At 37.3% G+C, this 21,507-nt stretch overlaps 2 protein-coding genes across 12 annotated transcripts in view; both read left to right on the forward strand.

Moving 5' to 3' along the window:
* SLC4A7 (solute carrier family 4 member 7) overlaps positions 1-5,039 on the forward strand; it is an 85,952-nt gene extending 80,913 nt beyond the window's left edge. For 6 of the 9 annotated variants that reach the window (XM_061362654.1, XM_061362660.1, XM_061362661.1 and 3 more), the window contains 3 exons: positions 16-113; positions 2,057-2,164; positions 4,895-5,039. In XM_061362654.1, coding sequence (XP_061218638.1) covers positions 16-113; positions 2,057-2,164; positions 4,895-4,976 — 288 coding nt within the window. In that variant the 3' untranslated portion in view covers positions 4,977-5,039. Of the gene's footprint in view, positions 1-15; positions 114-337; positions 390-2,056; positions 2,165-4,894 lie in introns of all 9 variants that reach the window. The other 3 variants (XM_061362658.1, XM_061362662.1, XM_061362659.1) reach the window with 2 other exon arrangements.
* Positions 5,040-9,507: 4,468 nt separating this feature from the next.
* The window catches only part of LOC133217306 (peptide-N(4)-(N-acetyl-beta-glucosaminyl)asparagine amidase-like), a 452,245-nt gene continuing 440,245 nt past the window's right edge, over positions 9,508-21,507 (forward strand). Inside the window, exons 1-7 of one of the 3 annotated variants that reach the window (XM_061362664.1) lie at positions 9,508-9,598; positions 14,836-14,950; positions 15,267-15,327; positions 16,409-16,539; positions 17,010-17,108; positions 19,815-19,899; positions 20,659-20,700. In XM_061362664.1, the coding sequence (XP_061218648.1) occupies positions 14,877-14,950; positions 15,267-15,327; positions 16,409-16,539; positions 17,010-17,108; positions 19,815-19,899; positions 20,659-20,700 (492 nt within the window). In that variant the 5' untranslated portion in view covers positions 9,508-9,598; positions 14,836-14,876. Of the gene's footprint in view, positions 9,599-11,309; positions 11,681-14,835; positions 14,951-15,266; positions 15,328-16,408; positions 16,636-17,009; positions 17,109-19,814; positions 19,900-20,658; positions 20,701-21,507 lie in introns of those variants that run through there. The other 2 variants (XM_061362667.1, XM_061362665.1) reach the window with 2 other exon arrangements.

Here is a 21,507-nt window from a genome sequence, read left to right on the forward strand (position 1 = left end):
ATTTGGAATTTACAGGAAGCAGAGAGAATGCTTCAGACAGGGGACAATGAAAGCGTACACCTTGCATATGGAGAAGCAAACTTGGATTTTCCTGTAAAAAAACTAAAATACAGGTATAATAAAAATGTTGGTCTTTTAAGAGTTTTGTATCATATGCTGTAATCTCTTTATAGTAAGTTGTTTGTGTATGAGTTGGATTTTTTTTTCCCAAGCTTCTAACTCAGCCATGATTAGGAAGTATAAAGGTTTATCTCGTGGTGCAGTAGTAGCATTTTTGTGTTGCATTGTTCTTTCAAACTGCATCTTAATTGTAAATTTACATGACCATCTTGAACAGATCAGATGACTCAATTTCGACCAGCTGTACTCAAGTCGAAGAAGCTTCCTTGGTCAGTTTTTGTGGAATACTTGTGTGTTGCTGTGCATGAAATACTGAGTATTAAGCAACTAATAGCATCAGTTGAGCCATGTGTTTACCAGCCACTAGGATTTTTCAGAAAAAGTCTTAAGTGTGCAGTTCTTCGATGGTTTATTTAAATGAGGGCTGAAGTCCATAATTTCTGTGATATAAAAAAAAAACCCAGCTGTACAGACAGCTGTCTTTAGGTACAGAGGTCATTTTCTTAAAGTAAATGTGAGGACAGGGTTACTGGTTTGCTTCCAGAAATAGAAGTGCTGGAATTTCATTGCAATTCCTTCAGCACTTAGATGTACATACCTACCTTACTGCTTTATCCTAGCTGGGTGGTCTGTAACAGACACCTACCAGCATATCTGCTTGGTTGGCCTTCCCCCTGATCTTCACCCGCATTCAACCTTCTCACTTACAACACTGAGTTTCAAGTAGTTGATGCGCTCCCTGACATACAGTGCATCCCCACAACCTCTCTTTCCTTGCCTGTCACTTCTGAAGAGCCTATAGCCATCCATTGCAGCACTCCACTCATGTGAATCAACACATAGTCGTCACATATTCTACAGCAGTTCAACACAGCCAGAAGATGTGACAGATAGCTTGCCAGCTTTTTTTGCTTCTCTAATACTAAGAGTTCCTAGGTTGAAATATGCTTTCCTACAGATCTAGAGTAGTATCAGTTCTACCTTGATCCAAGTTGGGAACAAGCAGATTTTTTGATTTAGATACACATTCCTGCCAAGTGCTTTTGTTTACTCTAGGAGTAGGCTTAATCAGACTTCAGCAACTCAAATGAAAATGATAAATGCTAAAGCTTTTTCAAGAGACATTTGAGCTGCTAATTGCTCTCTCTGCGTGCATTTGCCATATATTTCACTGTCTTGCATCTTGTGGGGATTCCTTTAGGAAGAAATGGCTTTGAAACATTTCTGTGCAGTTTCAAGAACTCTTACAGGTACCCTCATATACATTCTGAAGTTTAAATACGGAGCAAACCAGAAAACATACCTACAGACAACATCTAAGTTCACTGTACATAGAAATGTGTGGAGGGCAAAGGGAGAAATAGGTTTTGAAAGCTTACCATATGTGATGGTCGACTTCTGCAGGGCTTGGGGGTTAGTGGCAAAAAAACTTGAAAAATAATAAGGTAGTGCAGGGAAAAAAGAAAACCAACTTGAAATTTGTCAAGATAATTGGGGTTAGTTTTTACTAGTTTTAAATCTCAACTGAGTCACCAGTTTCAAAATGTTGTTAACATCTGCTTCTTTGCCCCTGATTATTTTCTGAGAGCAACTTGAAAAGATTCTGATTTATAAAAGCAGAATAGTATGCTTAATTTCATTTTTTCTGAGCATGTTAACTTTTTTTTTCTGAAGTTACTTCATTTCTAAATCATCTGTGCCTCTCAAGTATTCTGATACCTGTGTGAAAAACTGTTTCAAGATACTCTGTGATTAAGGGAGTGCTAGTGAGTTAACTTTTCACATTTTTCTTCAAATGCATTTGTAAGACGTGAACTCAACTTGTGGCTGTGTAAATATTGAAAGAAGGCACAACTGATGTAAATGATGAGTGCTAGTAAGTATAATGCCGTTGCAAGGTATGGAATACTAACCAGAAAGTATGTTTGTTCTTTAGCACTGATCCCTCAATTGTAAACATATCAGATGAAATGGCCAAAACTGCACAGTGGAAGGCTCTTGCCATGAGTACTGAGAATGCCAAAGTAACCAGAGCTAACCTGAGGTAGCTATAACTACTCACGGGTTTTCTAACTATGGTCTTCTCTTTAGCAGCTAATAGCTGTACTTGTATTTCTTAAAATGTGTTTCCAAAAAAATGAGCATTTGTGGTTTGTAAGTCTGCATTGACTTGTTACTTTTGAGGAACTTGAATTTATTTTTTGCTCTTTACTCTGAAGTGAAACAATTTCTATGACAAATTCCAAGTATTTTATTAAATGTATTATTCCAATGTTACTCTATGTGCTTAATACAACTGTATGCTACTCTAAAGGGCATAGGGTTTCTAAAAGTTTTACTAAAGTGTACCTGAGCATGGGAATTGTTTGATCCTGAACATAAAAAATACCAGTGGGAATAAAAGGTAAGTCCAGAACTTCCAATGTTGCTTTATGCCACCTGTTTTTGTGAGTGGGTTGGTTGGTTGGTTCTTTTTTCCCCAGTCCCTGTCTGGCTGATCTGTCAAGGGGAACAAAGCAAATCCTGAATATTTGTGGAATATCCACAGCTTCCTCAAAGGCTTGTAGTTTATAGGGACTGGTGTCTGTGGACTGTTTCATCACAATGCATCTATTGCTTAGTAGTTTTTATGTAGGAAAAAGGGGAGAATGGGCCCACTTGACTCTGAAAAATAAGCTTATTCAGTCTTTTCATGCATCTTTTCTTGTTTGATCCCTTTCAGCCAAGTCTGTCAAAGGAAGACAGGTTTCAGAGGTATGAAATTGGCAAGTTTTGTGGAAAATTACATCTCAGTGGGAGAGTTGGTTTTAAGGGAGCGTTCATACGTAGTTGAGATATCAGGTACCATTGAGCTTGCGTCATGGAAACAGCAGTAGTGACTGGTCACTTAGCCACTTGTATACCATCTGTTTACTCATCACATGCATTGCTCCAAACTAGGCATGGAAATACACTTCATTTTGCCCAACAGTAGGTCACCCAAAGGTAAAGAAGGAAACAAGGAGAGAACTTGGAGAGATTGTAATAGAAAAAGCTGAGGAGACTCAGTGCAGGCATCATTTTCAGTGACTCTTCAGCTTGTATGGTTTAAACATTTAAAATGTTTAAATACATGCCTCAAGCATTTTTAAAACTAGAGTACTATAGAAAATAGACTGTCAGGAAGAGAGGTAGCAGAAGCATTAGACAGATAACAGGATGTGTGTGAGTATACCCCTGTTTTTTAAGAAACCCTTGACTCTTGTTCCTGAGTAGATTAAGTAAGTACAGAATTATATGCAGCACTAGCGAATTAGGCTTCTGACCTGCCTGCAGTATTTTTTGCTCTACTCAGTATGCCATCTATTCTTTTATATTTTGCTATAAGACACATCCCTTTGATTCTATAACATGCTCACCTTGAGATTAGTACAGTAAAAATTGTATCTTGGGAGGGAACTTGCTAAAACTACAAATAGAGAATAAAAACCACTGGTGCTAGAAACCAGCTCTTTCAAGAGGCAATCTGATACTGCATGAATCTGGAAAATGTTAAGGCACCAGGACTTCTCTGAGCCTTAACTCAATTGGTTTCTGTTTTGAGGCATTTGCAACCCTTTCTTGTATAGTGGGTGCTGGAGAAATTTAGGGATGTTGTCACTGCTCAGTCTGAAGCAATTCCCAGTAATTTTTTCATCTCAGTTCTTTTAAGGTTAATTTGAGTAACAGTCTTGATCTGATAATAAGGATAGATGCTTAGTGCTGTGGTAAAAATGGTTCTTTAGGTACTGCTGTTTTCAGATATATAGGTTTCAAATAAGATGCAGTTTGAAGCAGGTGGTGTCTTTTGGAATCCCAGACAACCCATTATGGGGGTTGGTGTTATTTCTTAAAAATCATACCTTTTTTTTATTAAAGTACATATTTTAGATCTTTTTGGTCTTTCTTAAAATGATCCAGATTGCTTTTTCTTATTCCCTCCACCATCTCTAATATTTTACAGGCTCTGTGGTGTCCAGGTACACTTACTAAGGAATTTTTCTTAGGTATTTTATTAAGGTACATTTTTTAAGGAATCACAGAATTTTTCTTTTTGCATTAATTTCTAACACATTTTCTTTTTCCTTAAAGAGGAGGTGCGTGCATGTGGCATCTCTTCTAAAATTCATGCCTAGAGAGTCCTCTCTCTTCCTCTGTTCCAGTTTCTCTTCTACTGTCTTCTAACTACCTCAGGATGTTCCTTTCTATCTTTGGATAAGCCACTGCTCAGTGGCTGTGCCCCTAAAGAGTGTCAGTGGTTCAGGTTACAGCCAGCCCATTGTCATTAGGGTCTTCCCCTTGAACAGGCACTCATGCAGATTTCTGACTGTTATTACAAGTGTGGTTTCCCATTTTGAAAAGACTGTAATGTTTTCCCAGTCTTGTATTGTGAATAGAATTGCTTCCCTGCCCAGTAATTAAACAATATTAATAAGAATGCCTGTTATGTATTTTTGAGTATTTTTAACTAGATGGTTTTGTTTGGTTTATTTTTAAGAAGTTTTGCAAAACACTTTCAAATCACTAGAACTGGTCAAAGCAGTGAGACTGGAAATGGATATATAGATGAGATATTGGTGTTTTCTCTCTAAACTTGTACTGTTCTGTGAATAGTATTTAACAATTACTAGAATACAATAGAAATGCATTGTCATCAAAGTATACTTTTCAGTGTTCATTGTGAAGTATAAAATATTTGAAAGTTAATGTTAACGGGTGAACCAAACCTTACCTTTTCCTCTTTGCTTTCAAACAGCCCTGAAAAAACAGAAAGTGTGAAAATAAACGTGGAAGATTCACCTGTTGTGAAATACGTGGATGCCGAAACATCTTTGTAGAAGTGAACCAAGGGGAATTGCGTGTATTTGTGTGTGTATATATATAGCTGTAGGATATTATACCGTCGTCATATATTTAATTCTGCTATTGTCTAGGGCACTGTAGATATGCTTGCATAATGAGAAGGTTTTTCTACAAATGAGTGGTAATCACACTTCAGCTATTTATTTTATTGGAAATTTTATTTTCTTTTTTAAATAGGAAGATTGTATTGAATGCGTATTTTTTTCAATAATCAGTATGTGCATAGAAGTTAAATCAGCTTTTGCTGATGATTACTGGTCCACATTGCTTAAAATTTTGCAGTACCTCTGTTTATAATGTGTGCTACAGAAGTTTGTTCTCCATGCAGGCAGTTACTGCTTTTTTTGCAGGGTATACTTTTTTTGTGATTTCATAGAACAAATACTAATGTGCTGTTGACAAGAACTACTGTGTTTTATGTCTCTACTACATGCTAGTGTTTTCTGGATTCTGTCTGTCCTGTTTTACAGAAGTGGCCTAGAGCCCTAAGTCAGGTTAGTTAAGCCTTAAGATATATATATATAAATGCCCTCTTCCACTACTTTTTCTTCCTTTTAAATTCACTCTTGGTTTCTCATTATTATCCAGTAGCGGAATGAGTGCAGTAATTGTAGTTACAGTCCCAAGTCAGTATTTATCATTCTGGACACTCCATGTTTACATGATACAGACAGCAATTTGGTCTCTAGGAAGTTACACAGGCTTACCACACTAGTTCTCTTAGAGTCTTCTGTTCCTGTTGGTACTTGTTTTTTCCATAAGAGGTTGATTTACTCAACTCTGAGACTGAAAACTTGGAGTATTTCATGTGCTTATCAAATAGATTTCTTATTTTTTAATTTTATTGTGTATTTTACTAAATTACGTTAGTTTAATTCTGTAATAAGTTTATGATCAGTATTATTTTATGGATTAGAAATTGCTTGTGGTATTTGTGTGTAAAGTTCTGATCTTCTCCATTGTAAAGGGCATATATGATAGCACACCAACTTATTTTTTAAACATTTTATTTATTTTAATTAGTGTAAACTTTTATCCTGTAAGATGGAAAAGTAAATATTCATTTATTAAAATAAATGGGATTGAGGGCTCACTGATAAAGATGCAGTTGTACTTGCATTTTCAGTTTCTAGTGTTCAGCATTATATTTGAAATAATGAGAATTTTATGTATAAACAAAAATCTTGATCAATTACCTGTGCAGTTTCCATTATTAATAGTTTTTTGCCTTACACTTTAGTTTTTTTTGCTTTAATTTTTGAAATGATTTATTTTACATTCTGAATTGCCACATAGTGGCTTTAATTCGAATCTGTGCTCATTTAAAATGAAGATACTGTTTGCTTAATTCTGCTTTTGGCAGAGTTGGGAATTTTATTGTGGGCCACATGATTAAATTCTCAACAACTGAAAAAGGAGCTGATTCTGGAGGAGGGCAGAGTTCATCTGAAAATGCCACTTGAGGTGGAAGACAATTGGATTTTACAAAAATAAAACAATCAAAGTAAGTAGAAACATTTAAAGATAGCATTTAAGTTACACAGACTGGTACCATTCCCTTTCAATGTAATATAATTAAGGTTTTTCTTTTTTACTTTTCCTTTTTTTATTTGGTTAAATTCTGAGAGGACAGCTTAAAGAAAGTAAATTATAGTGTTCAGCAATATGAATAATGGTATCCAGACTGTTACAACAAAGGCTCAGGTCAATGGCAAAGCAAGTCAGGTCCGCATTACCAATTTCACCAGTCCTGTTTAAGGATCTGTATAGATGTTCCTTCATTCTTAGATGATAGCGTAGCTTGTGCCTTGGCTTAAGTATGTGCTTTCAGAAAACACCCGTGTTTTCCCTCTATTCAAACTGAGATTCAGTGAAACTAGCAGATGGTTTCCCAAAACTTTCTGCATTATTTAAAACCAAACAAAAAACCAACCAACCAAAACCCAAACCCAAACAAGCACAACTTGAAACAAATATCCCAAAAAACAAATGAAACAAAAATGCTACAAAACAAACAAACCACATCTGCAGGTCAGTTGTTGACTACTGAGTAGCTTTTGCTGAATCAAAGAGGGAAGATACTTCGGGCAATTTATGTAGTGCTGTCCACAACACATTACTTTTGTTCTAGTCCTTCCAGTACTGTTTTACACTTCATGTATACAGTCCTGTAACAATTTCTAAATACCCCAAAAATGACTGTAAGCCTCTTCGATTTTTAACTTTAATGTCTGGAATCAGGGTTCCCTGGTGCTGCACACATTGTATCTGGCTTCTGCTTCAGAAGGGTTAAGTGCTGGTCAATATTACAGGAAGTAGATATTTTTCTAGGAACTCTGAATAGAAAAAAAAACAACAAAACAAACAAACAACAACAAAAAAAAAACAAAACCAAGCCAAAGCCCTACAAGTCTAATCACAGTATTTATTTAATTTTGTATAGATATTTTATCAGTGCCAGAAATACCATGACTTGCAAAGCAGTTTACAGTGACCTTTAGTTCTGCTGTTCTTGGTCAGTAGTATGTTACAGTTGCACTTTTCCCCCTGTATAAATAGGAGAAGATCTGGTATGAAGTGCGTAATTAATTTATGATTGACTTGCTGCTCATTTTACACCTTCTCTGCTTTAAAATCACACATAGTATTAAACAGCTAAGGATGTAGTTTACAGTAGGTAATGTTTGTTTTGCCTTAATAGATGCAAAACTGCAGTGATAATTGCTGTGCACTGATTGTTTTTTCATAGGGGTTAAGCCCTGTATAAACTATGCCAATATATTTCCACTCCAACTGTTAGAGGAAAATAAACAGCCCTGCACTTTCTTTAGATGCCTTGATTTCCCGGAATGGAGCATAGTGCTACTGTGTGTCTGGCTGCAGAGCCTCCTCAGGAAGTCCCTCTTTTTCTCTCTCCTTTGTTTTTTTTTCTTTTCCTTTTTCTAATTTATTTATAAATATAAATGTTTACATAAAGTGTAGGTCTTAACCTTGACCACTCCATTTAAATTATCGTCTAAAATATTTCACTTAAAATGCATTCTCATGTTTAAATTATATTCTACAGAACTCATTTGTAGTGTTTTCATATGTATTACAGTGACACACTTTTCATTCTGTTTACATATGCCCAAATTAATTACACTTTCTCCTAGATTAATTTCGCAGCTACAACACAATATCTTCTGTGATTGTTCAGTGAAGTGTTCCAAATTGCCAAGTTTGTCATCACAAAACCTGTTAGGGTAGAGTTTGGTGCCCCACTGGGGTTTTTCTTTGTCTTGGCTACTTTTTGCTACATTTAATGGCAGTTCTCCTGTAAGTTGTTGCTTCTTCTCCCTCTTTACGTTGTCACTTCCTAATCTGTGCCCTTTGCAAAGGCAGGTTTGAAAGGCTGTAAATTGGGTCTGTAACACATAGGTGTCCTGTTGCAGAGCCTGCACTTTTCTAAAGGGTTCTGTTGTACATACATTCTGTGCAGCCTGAGATGAGCGGTTCATGACTACAGTTCATCAGTGTAGTCTGTTAGATGAGTACCACCATGACCTTAGTTTTCCTTTTGCTTTATATGATTAGTAATGTTTTAATTACTCATCTAGGTCAAATAATCATCAAGTACAGTACCGGTGTGTGAAATAACTTTGTTTATATCAACAGTAATTTATTGTACAGCAAATTTTAAGACTAGAGGCACACGGCTTTGAGTCAGCGTAAAAGTAGTGCTATAAATAAAGCAAATCGTTTAATGATTTTGAGTTGATTTTATTTTGTATCATTTAGTGAAAACTCATTGGACTTTGTACTTGGCATTGAAGTTAATCTAAAGACACTTTCATATTGAATTTAGTAACTTGACGTTTATTTGGAATAATGAGTTTGAAAATCAGTACTTTTCTAAATGATTTTATTGGCAAGACACATCATTTATACTGTTTTTCTTTCTCCTGTTGCTGATTCTCCTGAGTAAAGGTGTCTTCCAGGGTTCAGCGTCTGTAGCTGAACTGCATCTTTGATTTTAATACTGATTATTTGAAATGTGATTACATACTGTACGGTTCGAAGTTTTTATGACTGCTTTTCTAAATACAGTGATGTTTTCTTACTTCACAACAAAACCCAAAGCAGCTGAAAACATCACTCCGAACGCAAAATCAACATTAAAAGTTTATACAGGAAAAACGCAGCTCTCAGACTTGTCTTCAATGTGAAAGATCCAGCCTTTGTTGTTTTAATTACTGCTAGAATAAAATTATCTTTTGTAATATTTCACAAAGTCGGTAAAAGCAATAAAAATCTACTGAACTATATGAAGGTTGTGACTGGTTTTGGTTTAGGCAGGTTATATGCTAGGTGGGTGCTGTGGGGAGCAGTACGGGAGGCGGCCTCTGCGAGTAGTGCGGCGGCCGCTCTAGCTCGTTCTTATGGCAACGGCTGCCGCTATCGCTAGGACACGGCGTCTCTGTAGAACACGGAGGCATGCGATTGGCCGACGAGGCCATCTCTTCGAAGAACACGGGCTGCAATTGGCCCGCGGGGCGCGGTTTAGCTCCGGCGGTCGGAGCTGTGCCGCAGCCAGGCGCGGAGCAGGGCGAGCCGAGTGAGTGGGAGGGGCGAGGGGTCGGGGGGCCCTGGGAGGGGCCGCAGCGCCTGCGGCAGGTAAACCCACCGCGGGAGGGGAGGGGGGGCCGAAGGGGGTGGGAAGGTCAGGCTGCTGTGTTTGCATCGTGTCGGTGCCCTGTCGCGGAGTTACCGGGTAGTCACATACTCCAGCCGTGGGAAGGTTTCAGAGTCCGTGTTAAAGAAGTCAAAGCATAACGTTAGCGTTTAGGAAGGTACGTAAGCGTGCACGTTGGTATAAAACACTTCGTGGAACCCAAGTGCTGAGTCAGGCCTGCTTAGTCACGGATAAGGTGTGGTAACTCCAGGGCATCTCTCTGCTTCTAAATGATGCCCTGTTGGTACAGTGTGCCACTTGCCAACTCAGAGTGCATCTCAGCCCGGATCTCACCCAGCAAACTCGGAGTAGTGTCTCTAAAATAACGGTTGCTTTGTCCCTATCTCTCCCCCACACCTAGTGACATCTTCCCCAGCCCTGCACCTTTGCCAGCTATTAAACAGCCCTTTTGATTTCCAGAGCCTCTAAGCCATAGTGGTACAATTCGCTAGAAAGGTCTGCCTGGTGGCAAGGGCAGAAAGGATGGATTTCACAGAGCTATGTATTATGCTTAAGTTGCCACAGAGCTGCTCAGTAGACCTCAGAAATCCCCTTCCCCCCCCCCCCCCCCTTCCGTACATCTGTGAACTGCAGGCTAACAGGGTGAATTTGGGCAGATTGAAAGTTGTTTAGGCAGATAAAAGTTAAGGTCTGGAAAATAGCCTAGAGAGTTACATTGCATGGCTCCAGGAATCTGGGAATGGGCCTGGCTATTTGTGGCTCCACAGGAACTGGGGTGGTGTAGAGGGAAAACAAAACAAAATAAGCCCCAAGCCAACAGTGACTTGAGTATTTTAATTTGTTAGGAAAACAGAAATCTTCTGTTTGACCCTAGTTAATCCTGAGAGAATATTCAAGGAAGTTACCTCAAATTTAATTTTCTTCAATAAATTTGTGCATGTGGAAGATTTCCATAGTGATTCAGTCAATAAAATGAGTAAGAAATATTCTTCAAACATTGTGTGGGTTCTTCAGTAGAATTTCTTAGACATGGGCTGTCACCAGTTCTGGCTGCTGTGCTCTCTGGGAACAAGAAGGGAAGTGGTCCAGGGTTCCCTTTGCTTTCATCAGACTGGAGAAGGAAAAATACCTTTTGGGAACTTTTCATCATCTCTGATGCTTCTTTTACCATCATTTTGGGAGTATTTGAAATGCATTTCTATTTTGATGATATTATACTGATAATACAATGGAATGAATTTTTGTCTGACTTCGCTCCCAGCTTATGGTATTAGATACATTCCTTTCTAGCAACAGCATCAAAAGTCTGATTAAAGCCAAGATCTAGCATATCTACTGCTTCTTTATCCACTTTAAGCCAGTTAACCTTCTATGTATAATTATGTAGTGGAATTTAGGCACTGGAGGGATTAAGAGAGGAATTCAAGGGTAAAACAAGCAACTAGTTGGCTTACAAATGCCCATATCCAGTACTTATTGCTAATAAAGATTATAAAGGCTGTAAGACATCTTTTCGTTTACGGGAGTTTCAAACCGTTACACTATAGTTTGTGGTGGTAGATTTACCCTCCAACATATCTTTCTGCTTTTATTTATTTTGGGTTTTTTTGTTTTCCACCTTCTGAAGCTTTATGTGCTTGTGTCATCTGAGACAGCCACTAGGCTGGGCCACAGATCAAGTCTGTGGTGGTAATTCCTTTGTCTCCTGTTTCTCATCATAGGAATTCTTTCATTTCTGACAGGGTTCTTGGAGCATTTCTTGTCCTGTCCTGCATACCAGAACTATCAGAATGCATCTTTCTTTCTATGTAATTGAATTAACATAACCAATTAAATGAAATTATCCCCAGTTAAGATGAATTAGTTAATATTACTCTCATTTTATTGTTTTAAATGGAATTGAATAAGAGTTTATGATGTAAAGCCATTTTCCTTTCAATGTGTTTCTTTTCTTTTAAAGTTTTGTCTGATCTCAATCATTTTCTGGCACAACCTAAGTGAAATGTGAGTGTTGTTTGGTTTGTTTCTTATACATTACTCATGGCTGGTTTAATAGTTGGGGGAGAATTATGAGGGTAGTTAATAGCCTGGCTCCGTGGAAATTTCTGCTGGCACAAGTAAAGAAGAAACACAGGGCTGGGAACTTATTCAGTGATTTCAAGTAAGTCAAATAACTGTGGGAATAGGTAAGGAAATATTTAATGTCTGGTTTCTCTCAGGTTTATGGCTGATACAGGGAAAACAGGGGGTTGTTTCCTTTTGTCTGCCCCTCATTGGGGTGTGGTGCTAATACATGTACCTGATTTAATGACTGGCTACTGATGAAAGGGTTTTCTGCTCTTCTTCCTCTTATTTACAGCGGTGCATTCCTGCTCCTTGCCTTGTCAGCAGAGATACGCATCAGGCCACACTAAAGTGATCTCAATTGGTAGAAAACTGACTCTACAAAGGGAGGCACGTTGTTTTCTGCCTAAGCTGGCTCAGGTTCGGGTCAAATCAGCTGAAGAAATGGCAGGTAGTGCCTGAGGATGGTAAGGGAAAGGAAAGGGGAAAGGATTTGTTGTTTTCACCAGCAGCTGCCTGTTGATAGATAGGTTTATCTCTGTAATAAAGCTGAAGGGCAAAACACTAAGGTGCATGGATAAATGCTTCTTTCTGCTTATTGTCCCTGCCCTTGTACAGTAGAACTACTTGGGGACAAGCTGTAAAGTAATCAGGATTAAAGTAGGAGAGATTATTTGTAACCTGAATCAGGTTTCCCAATCCAGTGAGCTGTGCTCCTGTGGTGACACTGTGCTGATGGACCAAAGAGGTTGTGCATATTCCACCTGTGGCCAGGGCTGGCCTCTCTCTGTCAAAGTTCTTCCTGAGATGTGCTGGAGCTTCTAGGAAACAGAAAGGTAGCCTCAGGATAAGTCCTCAGAGCAGGGTGAGGACTGCATCCTTGTGTCAACTGCATCCCTTCATCCTCAGGTAGAATGAAGAGAATTTGCCTTGGTGTTTGTCAGGTTCAATTGTGTACAGGGACATTGGGATCTGTAATGACAAAGAACCTTTACAATATTAGTCTTTTACTCTGTTTCATCTTTACCAAGATACTGCAAAGAGCAAAAGCATTAGACTTGCAGCCCTAAAACAAGGTTGGCCTATAGCTATGAGATGTTGTAAATAATCATAAAGACCTAACAGTTTTGGATTAAACTGTAGCCAGACTGGGAATCCTGCTGTTAATGGTTTAGAGGTTTCACCCAAGGATTATTTGTTTGTTCTTTCTTTTTAAATTTGATGCTGAAAATTTTTAGACTTGACTATATTTGCTCATAGGCACATTGTTTTGTATGTGATCTTCATGATTCTTTAACTGGCTGAAATCTGTTCTTTATACACATGAGCAAGTTGATAATTTGTGAGTTTCACAATATCTTTTAGTGTGCAAATGTGAAGTGATTGGATTGTGTCATGTGTCAGTAATATGCCAAATGGTTTGGGTTAGTAAGGCAGAGGATATGAAATACACATATCACTAAAACAATACATGGATTTTCTTAGTCTTGGATTCTTAAACATACTTAGCAACGTACATGTCTTCTCTTTCACCACTTTTGAAGCAAAGGAAATAAATTAGCATCATTTGCTTTAATCTGAACTGACTGGCAGAACCTTATTTATATTAATTCCCTATGATAACTGGTACAACAGAAGTGTTCTGAGGTGTTTTTTAATAACCCTGTTATTGTGGGTGCATGGAGAAGAGGGGAGGAATTTCTTGGGAATCATTCCTGTGGAGGGACTGCTGGTAGGATAAAGGCTAGTGCAGTAGAATAGGCATGGATAAACAGGGCTTACAGGCCACTTCTCGGAGTCAACACTGTGCATGAGTTCATACTGTTAACAGTTTCATTCTGGGTAGTCCTGTGTCTGAGATAAGAACCTGTAATTGGGAAAATAACTCTTGATTTTCAGTTGGGAAGCAGCAGCTTCTGGTACTTTACCATGCTTTTGTTTTCTTCCACGTTTTGTTCTTTTTTGCCTTTATGAGGAAAAGGAATAAAAATCACTAGCAGAGGAATTCCACACGGCACAAAGAGAAAAGGAAACTATCGCATTTCATACAGAAAATCCTATTAAAGTCACACCAAAGGGAACATTCATATGGTCCATGTTTAGCCAATAGTAAGATGGGTAGAAAGGATCTGTCAGTGGTATTTTATCACAAAATAATCACAAATTATATCTATCTTTTTTTAATTGGAGGTGCTCTACCAATATGCTGCAGCTGTATGCAGTTCTCTGGGAGAATTCTTCAGTCTCAGACTGCTCCTGACCATCCTTTTTTCACTCAGAGCAGGATCTACATCAATGCATCTGCTTTTGTGGAAGCAAGAGATTTCTCTTGACTGCCCTCTATGTCTTTCTATTTCTTTCTAGGGCTTTATAAGATTTTCAGTGAACAAATGTTTTATACTATGCAAACAACCATCTCTGGCCTTTGGTGGGAAGTCAGACCTACAATTAAATGTTTGTCTGCAGTGGATCTGATATGCAATAATGATCTTGATGAGGCTGGGCCATACAGCTTTGCTCATATGTGGAAATAAGCTGTGTGTCCCACTGCAGGAATAGCTGGGCACTGTTGGTATAAGGCATTCACCTGAAAGTCAGAAGACCCAGATTCCAAATGACTGAAAATTTGTGTGGTTCTTTGATAGACCACATGATGTATTAATCTCTTTTGTTTTTACCCTTCATCTGTCTTGTTTATTTAGATGAGAAAACTATTCTCTGTTGTCTGGACAGCAGCATGTATGACACAACCTTGATGTCAGCCTGTAAGCACTGCTGCAGCATAGCCAATCCACAGTGAGAAATAATGGTAATAAGATGGAAGAAGAAGAAGCATCCTTATAAAGAACACATACAGTAAAAAGAAAGGCAGTATTATCTACTTATTTTTTGGGACACCAAGGTTTCTGTTTGACAGCTTAATTATTTTCTTGTAAATATCTGGAATTCTAAAGGATATCCTCATATAATGTCCAAGGGTTCATGTTAAGAAAATGATAAAGATGTTTTCTTCTTAAAGTTATATCAGTTGGTTCTGTAAGTAAAACATGTTGCTTTGGCTGCAATGATACAATTCTATCTCTTTTTTTTCTTAGGAAATGAGTTCTTAGCCACGTGATGGTAATAGTGATACACAATGCCTGATCAGGACAAAAAGCTGAAGACCACAGAAAAAGCGGCAGAGAAAAAACCTCATGGGATCTCTGTGAGGTAAAGTATCTGACATCTTACTTTGAACTTCAGCAGGACCCAAGTGGAATTTGCACTAGCTGCCAAAGCAGAATGCTTAATTTGAAATGCAGTATAAACATGACAACTGTTACTCTGGTCACAAAGTTTATTTACACATTTGTTGATTTAAGGCATTCTGGAGAAGCTCTAAATTCTTCTGTATGTAAAACGGGGCCACTAGGCAACACCCGAAAACTTTCTGTCAGTAGCATTGCTGCTCATTAACTTTCTTTACACTTACAGAACTACTTTTATGTGACTATTAACACATGTATTTATGCTATTGTGTTTCTAGGGATTATTCTGATCTTAAAAGACTTCAGTCTCTCTTAAATGTGCAGTTAAGGAATCAACAGGTATTTTCTAATAACTATTATTAAATGCTGTAGAATTGTATAATTAAAATAAGATACTATTATTGTGTTCTATTGTGATTAGACATATTGACAAAATCTTGTGTAGCGAATGTCTTTTTTTTTTTCCAAAGTTATTGCTTCTCTGTTGGACAAATCCCATTTAAAAAGTGTGAAAGAAAGAAACTGACCTGCAGCCCATCCTACTCTGCTATAATTTTTATTTTAACAGAAAAAAATTGCTTTGTTTTGAATCTTGAGCAGGTTTTATCCAGCTATTGTTGCATATAGTCAAATAGCCTAACAGATTAGTTTTCTTCCATGCCCTTCCACAGCTTCATGAGAAGGTAGGCTGAGATATGTTAGTTACAACATGATGAAGAGTGGTAAAGAATGTCAAATAAGATCAACATTTTAACAATAAACAGTTTGTCTTTGGAGAAAAACACTCCAGATAAAAACCTTTGGCATAAATATCAGTGCATGAAACTTACAGGACACAGTAGTCTCTTTCACCTCAGCTCGCGTAGTGAATCTTGTATTTGCCATTTGAAGCAGAGAAAACCAATGCATGATGATGGGTGGGAGTCTTTGGGCTACCAGAACGTTTTCTCCCTTTCTAATCTGTAAAAGGTATGACAAGATGACTTAGGAGTTCAGCTGTGTGAGACGGGAGTTATGCACTCCCTTCTTGGGTAGAGGCATGGAATTGCTTCTTAGCAGTAAGCTGAAATGCTTGAGTTTTACAGCCTAAAAAGAATATGAAGGCTGTGCAATTGTAGAAATAGGACTGGTAAGGAGCACAGATAATGAGCATGTGTTGCAGATTCTATTGAGCTTTACTATTGTAAATTTTAAAAGACACTTGTTCACATGTTATATATCTCGTTTTCTAGCCTTACTCATCAGTTTTCTACCGCATGACTTTTATTTTGCGGGGGGTGATGGGATGTATTTTATAATGTCAAGTAATAGGTCCAAAGTCCAAGTCAGACCTTGAGAAAAGGTACTTTTGCTTGATAACATTCTTATAAAACTTAAAAAGCAGTGTTTGCCTCATGAGCAGTATCCCTTTCCTCCTTAGCTTCCAGCTATACATTTTGAAAACGGTCGAACCAGTGTGACAAGAGCTTGGCAGAATGTTAAAATCAATGAACAAAACCCTCATGGTCAATGGCAAGAATCAACAGAAGCTGTTGAGCTTGAAAACTTTAGGTAAAAAAAATAAAAAGCTAACATGATGGCACTTGTATTTCTGAACATCTTCATGTGTCTAAAGGTTGTTGCAGTGTTGAAGGCCTTTATACTTAGGTATGTTATTTCTACTTTCATGTTAACCCACTATCTGAGATATGAATTGCACATTTTTAACTTTCTAAATCTAACTGTGGGTGTTCCTGCCTTTGTCAGCTTTGTGTACTGTTGAGAGCTAGTATAGTAAATTTTTAAAAAGTAATAGTTTCCTTATTTGGAAAGTTTGTATTATACCATTATAATAGTCCCAAGTTAGGCACAAGGTAGAACATTCTTCTATACTGTTAATGTCATGAAATCTGAAATGGTTTATTCCTTAGGAACTTATAACATTCCTAACATTGCTAATGTCAAGTTTTGGCAATCTACAGTCATCTTGTGGCAAGATAATGAGCAATTCAGCATTTTTTCCTCCTTTAAATCCTCCTTAGTGTGACCTACAAGAATGAGAGGAATTTTAGCAAACATCCCAGCCATAAGCTGTTTCAAGAGATCTTTACATCTTTGGTGAAGAACCGACTTATCAGCAGGTCAGTATATTGAAAACATTATTATACAAGGAGAGTCACTCTTTCTTGCCAAGATGCATGGATAATGTTCCATACAGTTTCAACAATGTATGTGGCATATATGTTTCAACACTAGACCTCTGTATGGAAACTACCAGTTTCAGGTTTCTGCATAATCTCAGTTTTATACAGTCACTTTCGCCTTGCCTTAGAAGACCAAATGCTCGGTCTTTGGAAGAAGGGAAGAAGGAAGGAAGGACTGGCTATATGGTGAAACTTGGATGACTGAAATTCCAACAGCTGCTATGTTTCCTTGATAATTTGTCTATATCTGGTATTTATAGTCTGTGGTTTGCTTTTCGAATTTAATTTTTATTTTACTGATTTTATTAGGGACTGCTGTCTTTATATAGAAAGTGGCTCTCAAAATTCAGATAAGTTTATGCTACTGTTAATTTTGTGTTTGTGTGTATAACAGGATTAGAAAGGGAAAACCCTTTCTTAGCTATTCTCATTTGAACAGAAAAAAGTGAAGACCTTAAAAAAATAGTGCAGACAGAAAAAGGCATTTTCTGGGAAAAAACAAAACAAACAACAACCATAGAATTTCTTTTCCTACACACCAGTGTGTTGTATTTTTCCTTTTTAAGCCCAAACACACCTAAAAACCATCCCAAATGGTACAGAAGCTTAAGGAAGCAATCCTGGAGCATTTAAAGGTATTAAAGTGTAACTGCCAGAATTTACAGAACCACCTAAAAACCCCCACAAAACACATAGTTTACTTAGACCCTTTTCCAGAACTAACTAGGGAACTACGGATCTTTGATTACCTAATTAGCAGTGAGTTTAAGTGACTTATAAATCTGGTACCTCTTTTTTGCAACTGAGCTTTGTCATCTCAGTACCCACTAATGGGATGTCTGTGTCTCAGCTTGATTTGCAAAAACCCTAAGAATTCACACTGTGTCCTCCCAAGTTCTATTTATACATTGTGGCATACCTAGCTCATATTTTGGTTTTTATTTTCTTTGGCGCTTGCTGTTGATGATGGTGATACAGCAAAACTAGCCTCTTGTCTTACAAATCAAAGCGCTTGGGTAAGATCAGAGAAACAAATACATATTAGTAGGCATGTAAAACCCATAAGGTAAGTGCAGTTACTAAGGTGATTTAGTTGCCCTTTGTAAATACTTTATTGTGATGATGTCCTTTCTTTGGAGATACTGCCATTGCATTGTGTCAGAGCCTGTGAAATTGTCACCTTATTTGCATTACATACTTCTGCTGGCATAACTGATGTTGATTGAGGTGCAAGAAAATCACACCCACTTACTGGCATTGCTGTGTCAGCAGAAGTCCTGACTGGTAAGAAAGCTGTGATCAGCTTAGCTTAAGTAGTTTGGATAAGGAATATAACTAAGCAGGCAGAAAAAATCCTGCTGGCATATGCTTTACATACACTGAGGTATCTATTAATGTAAGCGTAACTGTAGCAGAAGGGACTCACAAATAGCCATGCTCAGAAAATTACTGTCCCTGCTTGGAAATGTGACAGATGCATTGCTCTGTTAAAGAAACTAACTTCTGTCAAGAGTCAAAGCTTTTTGAAAGAATAAATTTGTAGAATCACTGTGGTAAGGATCTTCAGGCCACTTTAAAATCTGACCTACAAATTTTCCATACAGGTTGCTGTTTTCTTTCTGTGAAAGTTTTGCACCACTCTAAAGTGGCCAAGTAAGGAACCATACAAAAATGAAAAAAATATAGTATTATTTTGGGCAGCATATTGGCATAGAAGGGCCGATATTTTGTTAGCATGTATTTGTAAAGCATTTATTTTTATCACAATATTTTTAGCTATTGGCGTTGTTCCCAATTGCAAATGATAAAAATGGAAGAGAACTGCCACATCCCATAGACTTCTTCCAGTCCTTGGAAGCTCGCCCAGATACTACAGATTCTGTCCTCTTAGTTAAAACAACAGAAATAGTGCCACTGAGATATTTTATGTTTATTTTAAATAGGAAAATGGGGCTATACACCTTCAAGAGACAATGGAAGTAGCGATTCTGCTACTGGTATTTTATGCAGGTTTACTGCCCCTGGATGCTTTGTGCAAATCTGAGTTGTGTTTTCTGCCAAGGCTTGTGCTGAGGAATTGTGTGGAGAAATATAAAGGAGGAAGTTTTATTTGGAAGCATAATACCATACCAAGGGCATTTGAACTAAATAAATTATTCCAAGGACTAATAGTATTAGTTTTTAATTGCCCAGGATAGATTGCAGTAATTAAACAGAATATTTCATATCTCGCTATTTTTATTTCTGTAGAACCCATATTTGTATGTACGTGTATTTTGGGCACTGAAGTTTGATATGTGGTTTCTTGGTGATTTTGCCTTTTTGTGCGCTGGTCCAAACACTTAAAGTAAGTTTATATCAAAGCATGATATCAGTTTGTGCATGTACTTTCCTGAATCAGGTCACTGACAATAAATGATGGCCTGGCAATGGTCATATAATGAAATAAGTTTATTTAAAGCTGTTACTGTGTTTCAATATAAGTGGTATTAAAAGTTCTGTAGTATAGTATGTTGTACTATACTATAGTAGAACTGTTGTAGGTCACTTACCTTCTAGTCAATTCCTGAAATCAAAGTGTTTTTTGACATGTTTTAACACTTAAAATGCATTTGGTTTACTCATGGAATATTTCTTTTACAGGGAATGGGTTAATCAAGCTTCGTCCATCCATTTTCTTAGAGTATTAATCTGTCTGAGATTATTAATAAGGGATCCATGCTATCAGGTCAGTATACCAAAATACTGTTTCTTGCTTGGATAAAGGAATGCACATAAGCATCATGCATGTGACTTGTGTTGTTGCATGTGTATAAAAATGTATGTTCTTATATGCATGTACCTATATTTCTATATGTGAGGATGTGATTTGCAAAGATTACAAGAGTGAATTTGCACTGTTAGTGAATAACTTGCTCGAGTTCTTATATTCCTCATGTAGGGTCTGTTGTTGCTAATCTTAACAAAGAACCTGTAAATCTCTATAACAGATGGCTTGGTCGTTGCTTTGAGCCTTAAACCCTGTGCTTGACTTTAACATGTACATATGTAAAATTCCCATAATATAGTAAGTTAAGAAAACTGAAAGCTGCCTATTCCTCCTAGCTGCCTGATGTTCTTAACTAAAACCAAATAGCTTTCAATTTTATTCTGGCTATTATATTCACTATTCATAGGACTAAGCCTCAGACATCTGTTAAGATATTTGTGTATTTTTTTTCTGTGTTCCAAAGCTTATACTGTTTTTCCAGTTTTAAAACCTTTAAAACTTCACTTCTGTGTTTTAATTTGTCTATGTATTCTAAAATATTCTGAACTCTGAAGGTGCTACATATCTCCAGAATTCATTGACTTCAACCACTGGAATTAAGTTTTCTCAACATCCATAACAAACAGAGCATTTATGTTCTAGTGTTCTTTCATTCTAGTGTTTTCTTTATTTTTGCCTTTAAAAAATTTTTTTAAAATGTTTTTTCTTTTTTATTAGGAAATGCTCCACAGCTTGGGTGCTATTGAAAATCTAGCTGAGGTAGAGTTCCTTATAGTGCTTTTGTCCGATATGTTGCATGTCAGATCATTACAGTGTACATTAATTCTTGGTTTATGGAAAGAAGTGAGTCCATTCCTCTGCACATAATCAGTTGATGTGGGGGTTTTCTTTTCACTAGTGTACAAAGAAACTGTCCTTATAATATAGCAGTATTAACCCAGGTCTTTTAGTTAAGAGACTTAAATCCCTCCTGAAGTGGGAGGAGAATTAGAAAAATCAGCACAATTGTTTCAATCAGGAGAAAAGAATGAGTAAGGTCACCTTGAACTGTAGCAAATGATTCTTCAAAAGTAAAAGTGTAGTGATATAATGTTGAAACAGGTTTAAATTTGGGGACTACAGCACTTTTGCATTACGAATCATGATTGTTACTGCTCTGTGTTAATACTGCTTTACTTCTTGGTTTCTAATACTTATCAGTGCCAAGTTAGCAGTGAGATTTGACATATCATGAATATCTGAAATTCTTTGGAGTTTTCTTTCTAGAAAAAAATTATTTGCTATAATCTTTATAACAAATGTGTCACTCTAGAATGTAGTCATCAGTCAATATTTATGAAGCCACCTGTATTTAAGAGAACCCATAATGCATTTTCAGCCCTTTGGTCAGATAGTCACCTGTTTGAAACATCCCTAAAGTTGCAGGAGTTAAAGGTTGCTAGTTTGCAATGGATATGGTTCCCACAGGAACTGCTTGGCATTTCCAATGTCGCATGTCATTAATGGTTAGTCATACTTTTTGAGGAGCTTGCAGACTGCAAAATGCAGCGGCCTGCTGAGACATTG

This window comes from Neopsephotus bourkii, unplaced genomic scaffold, assembly GCF_033783945.1.
Source record: "Neopsephotus bourkii isolate Nb327-2 ecotype Australia unplaced genomic scaffold, CSIRO-AGI_Nbou_v1 NB_1132, whole genome shotgun sequence".
NCBI lineage: Eukaryota > Metazoa > Chordata > Aves > Psittaciformes > Psittacidae > Neopsephotus > Neopsephotus bourkii.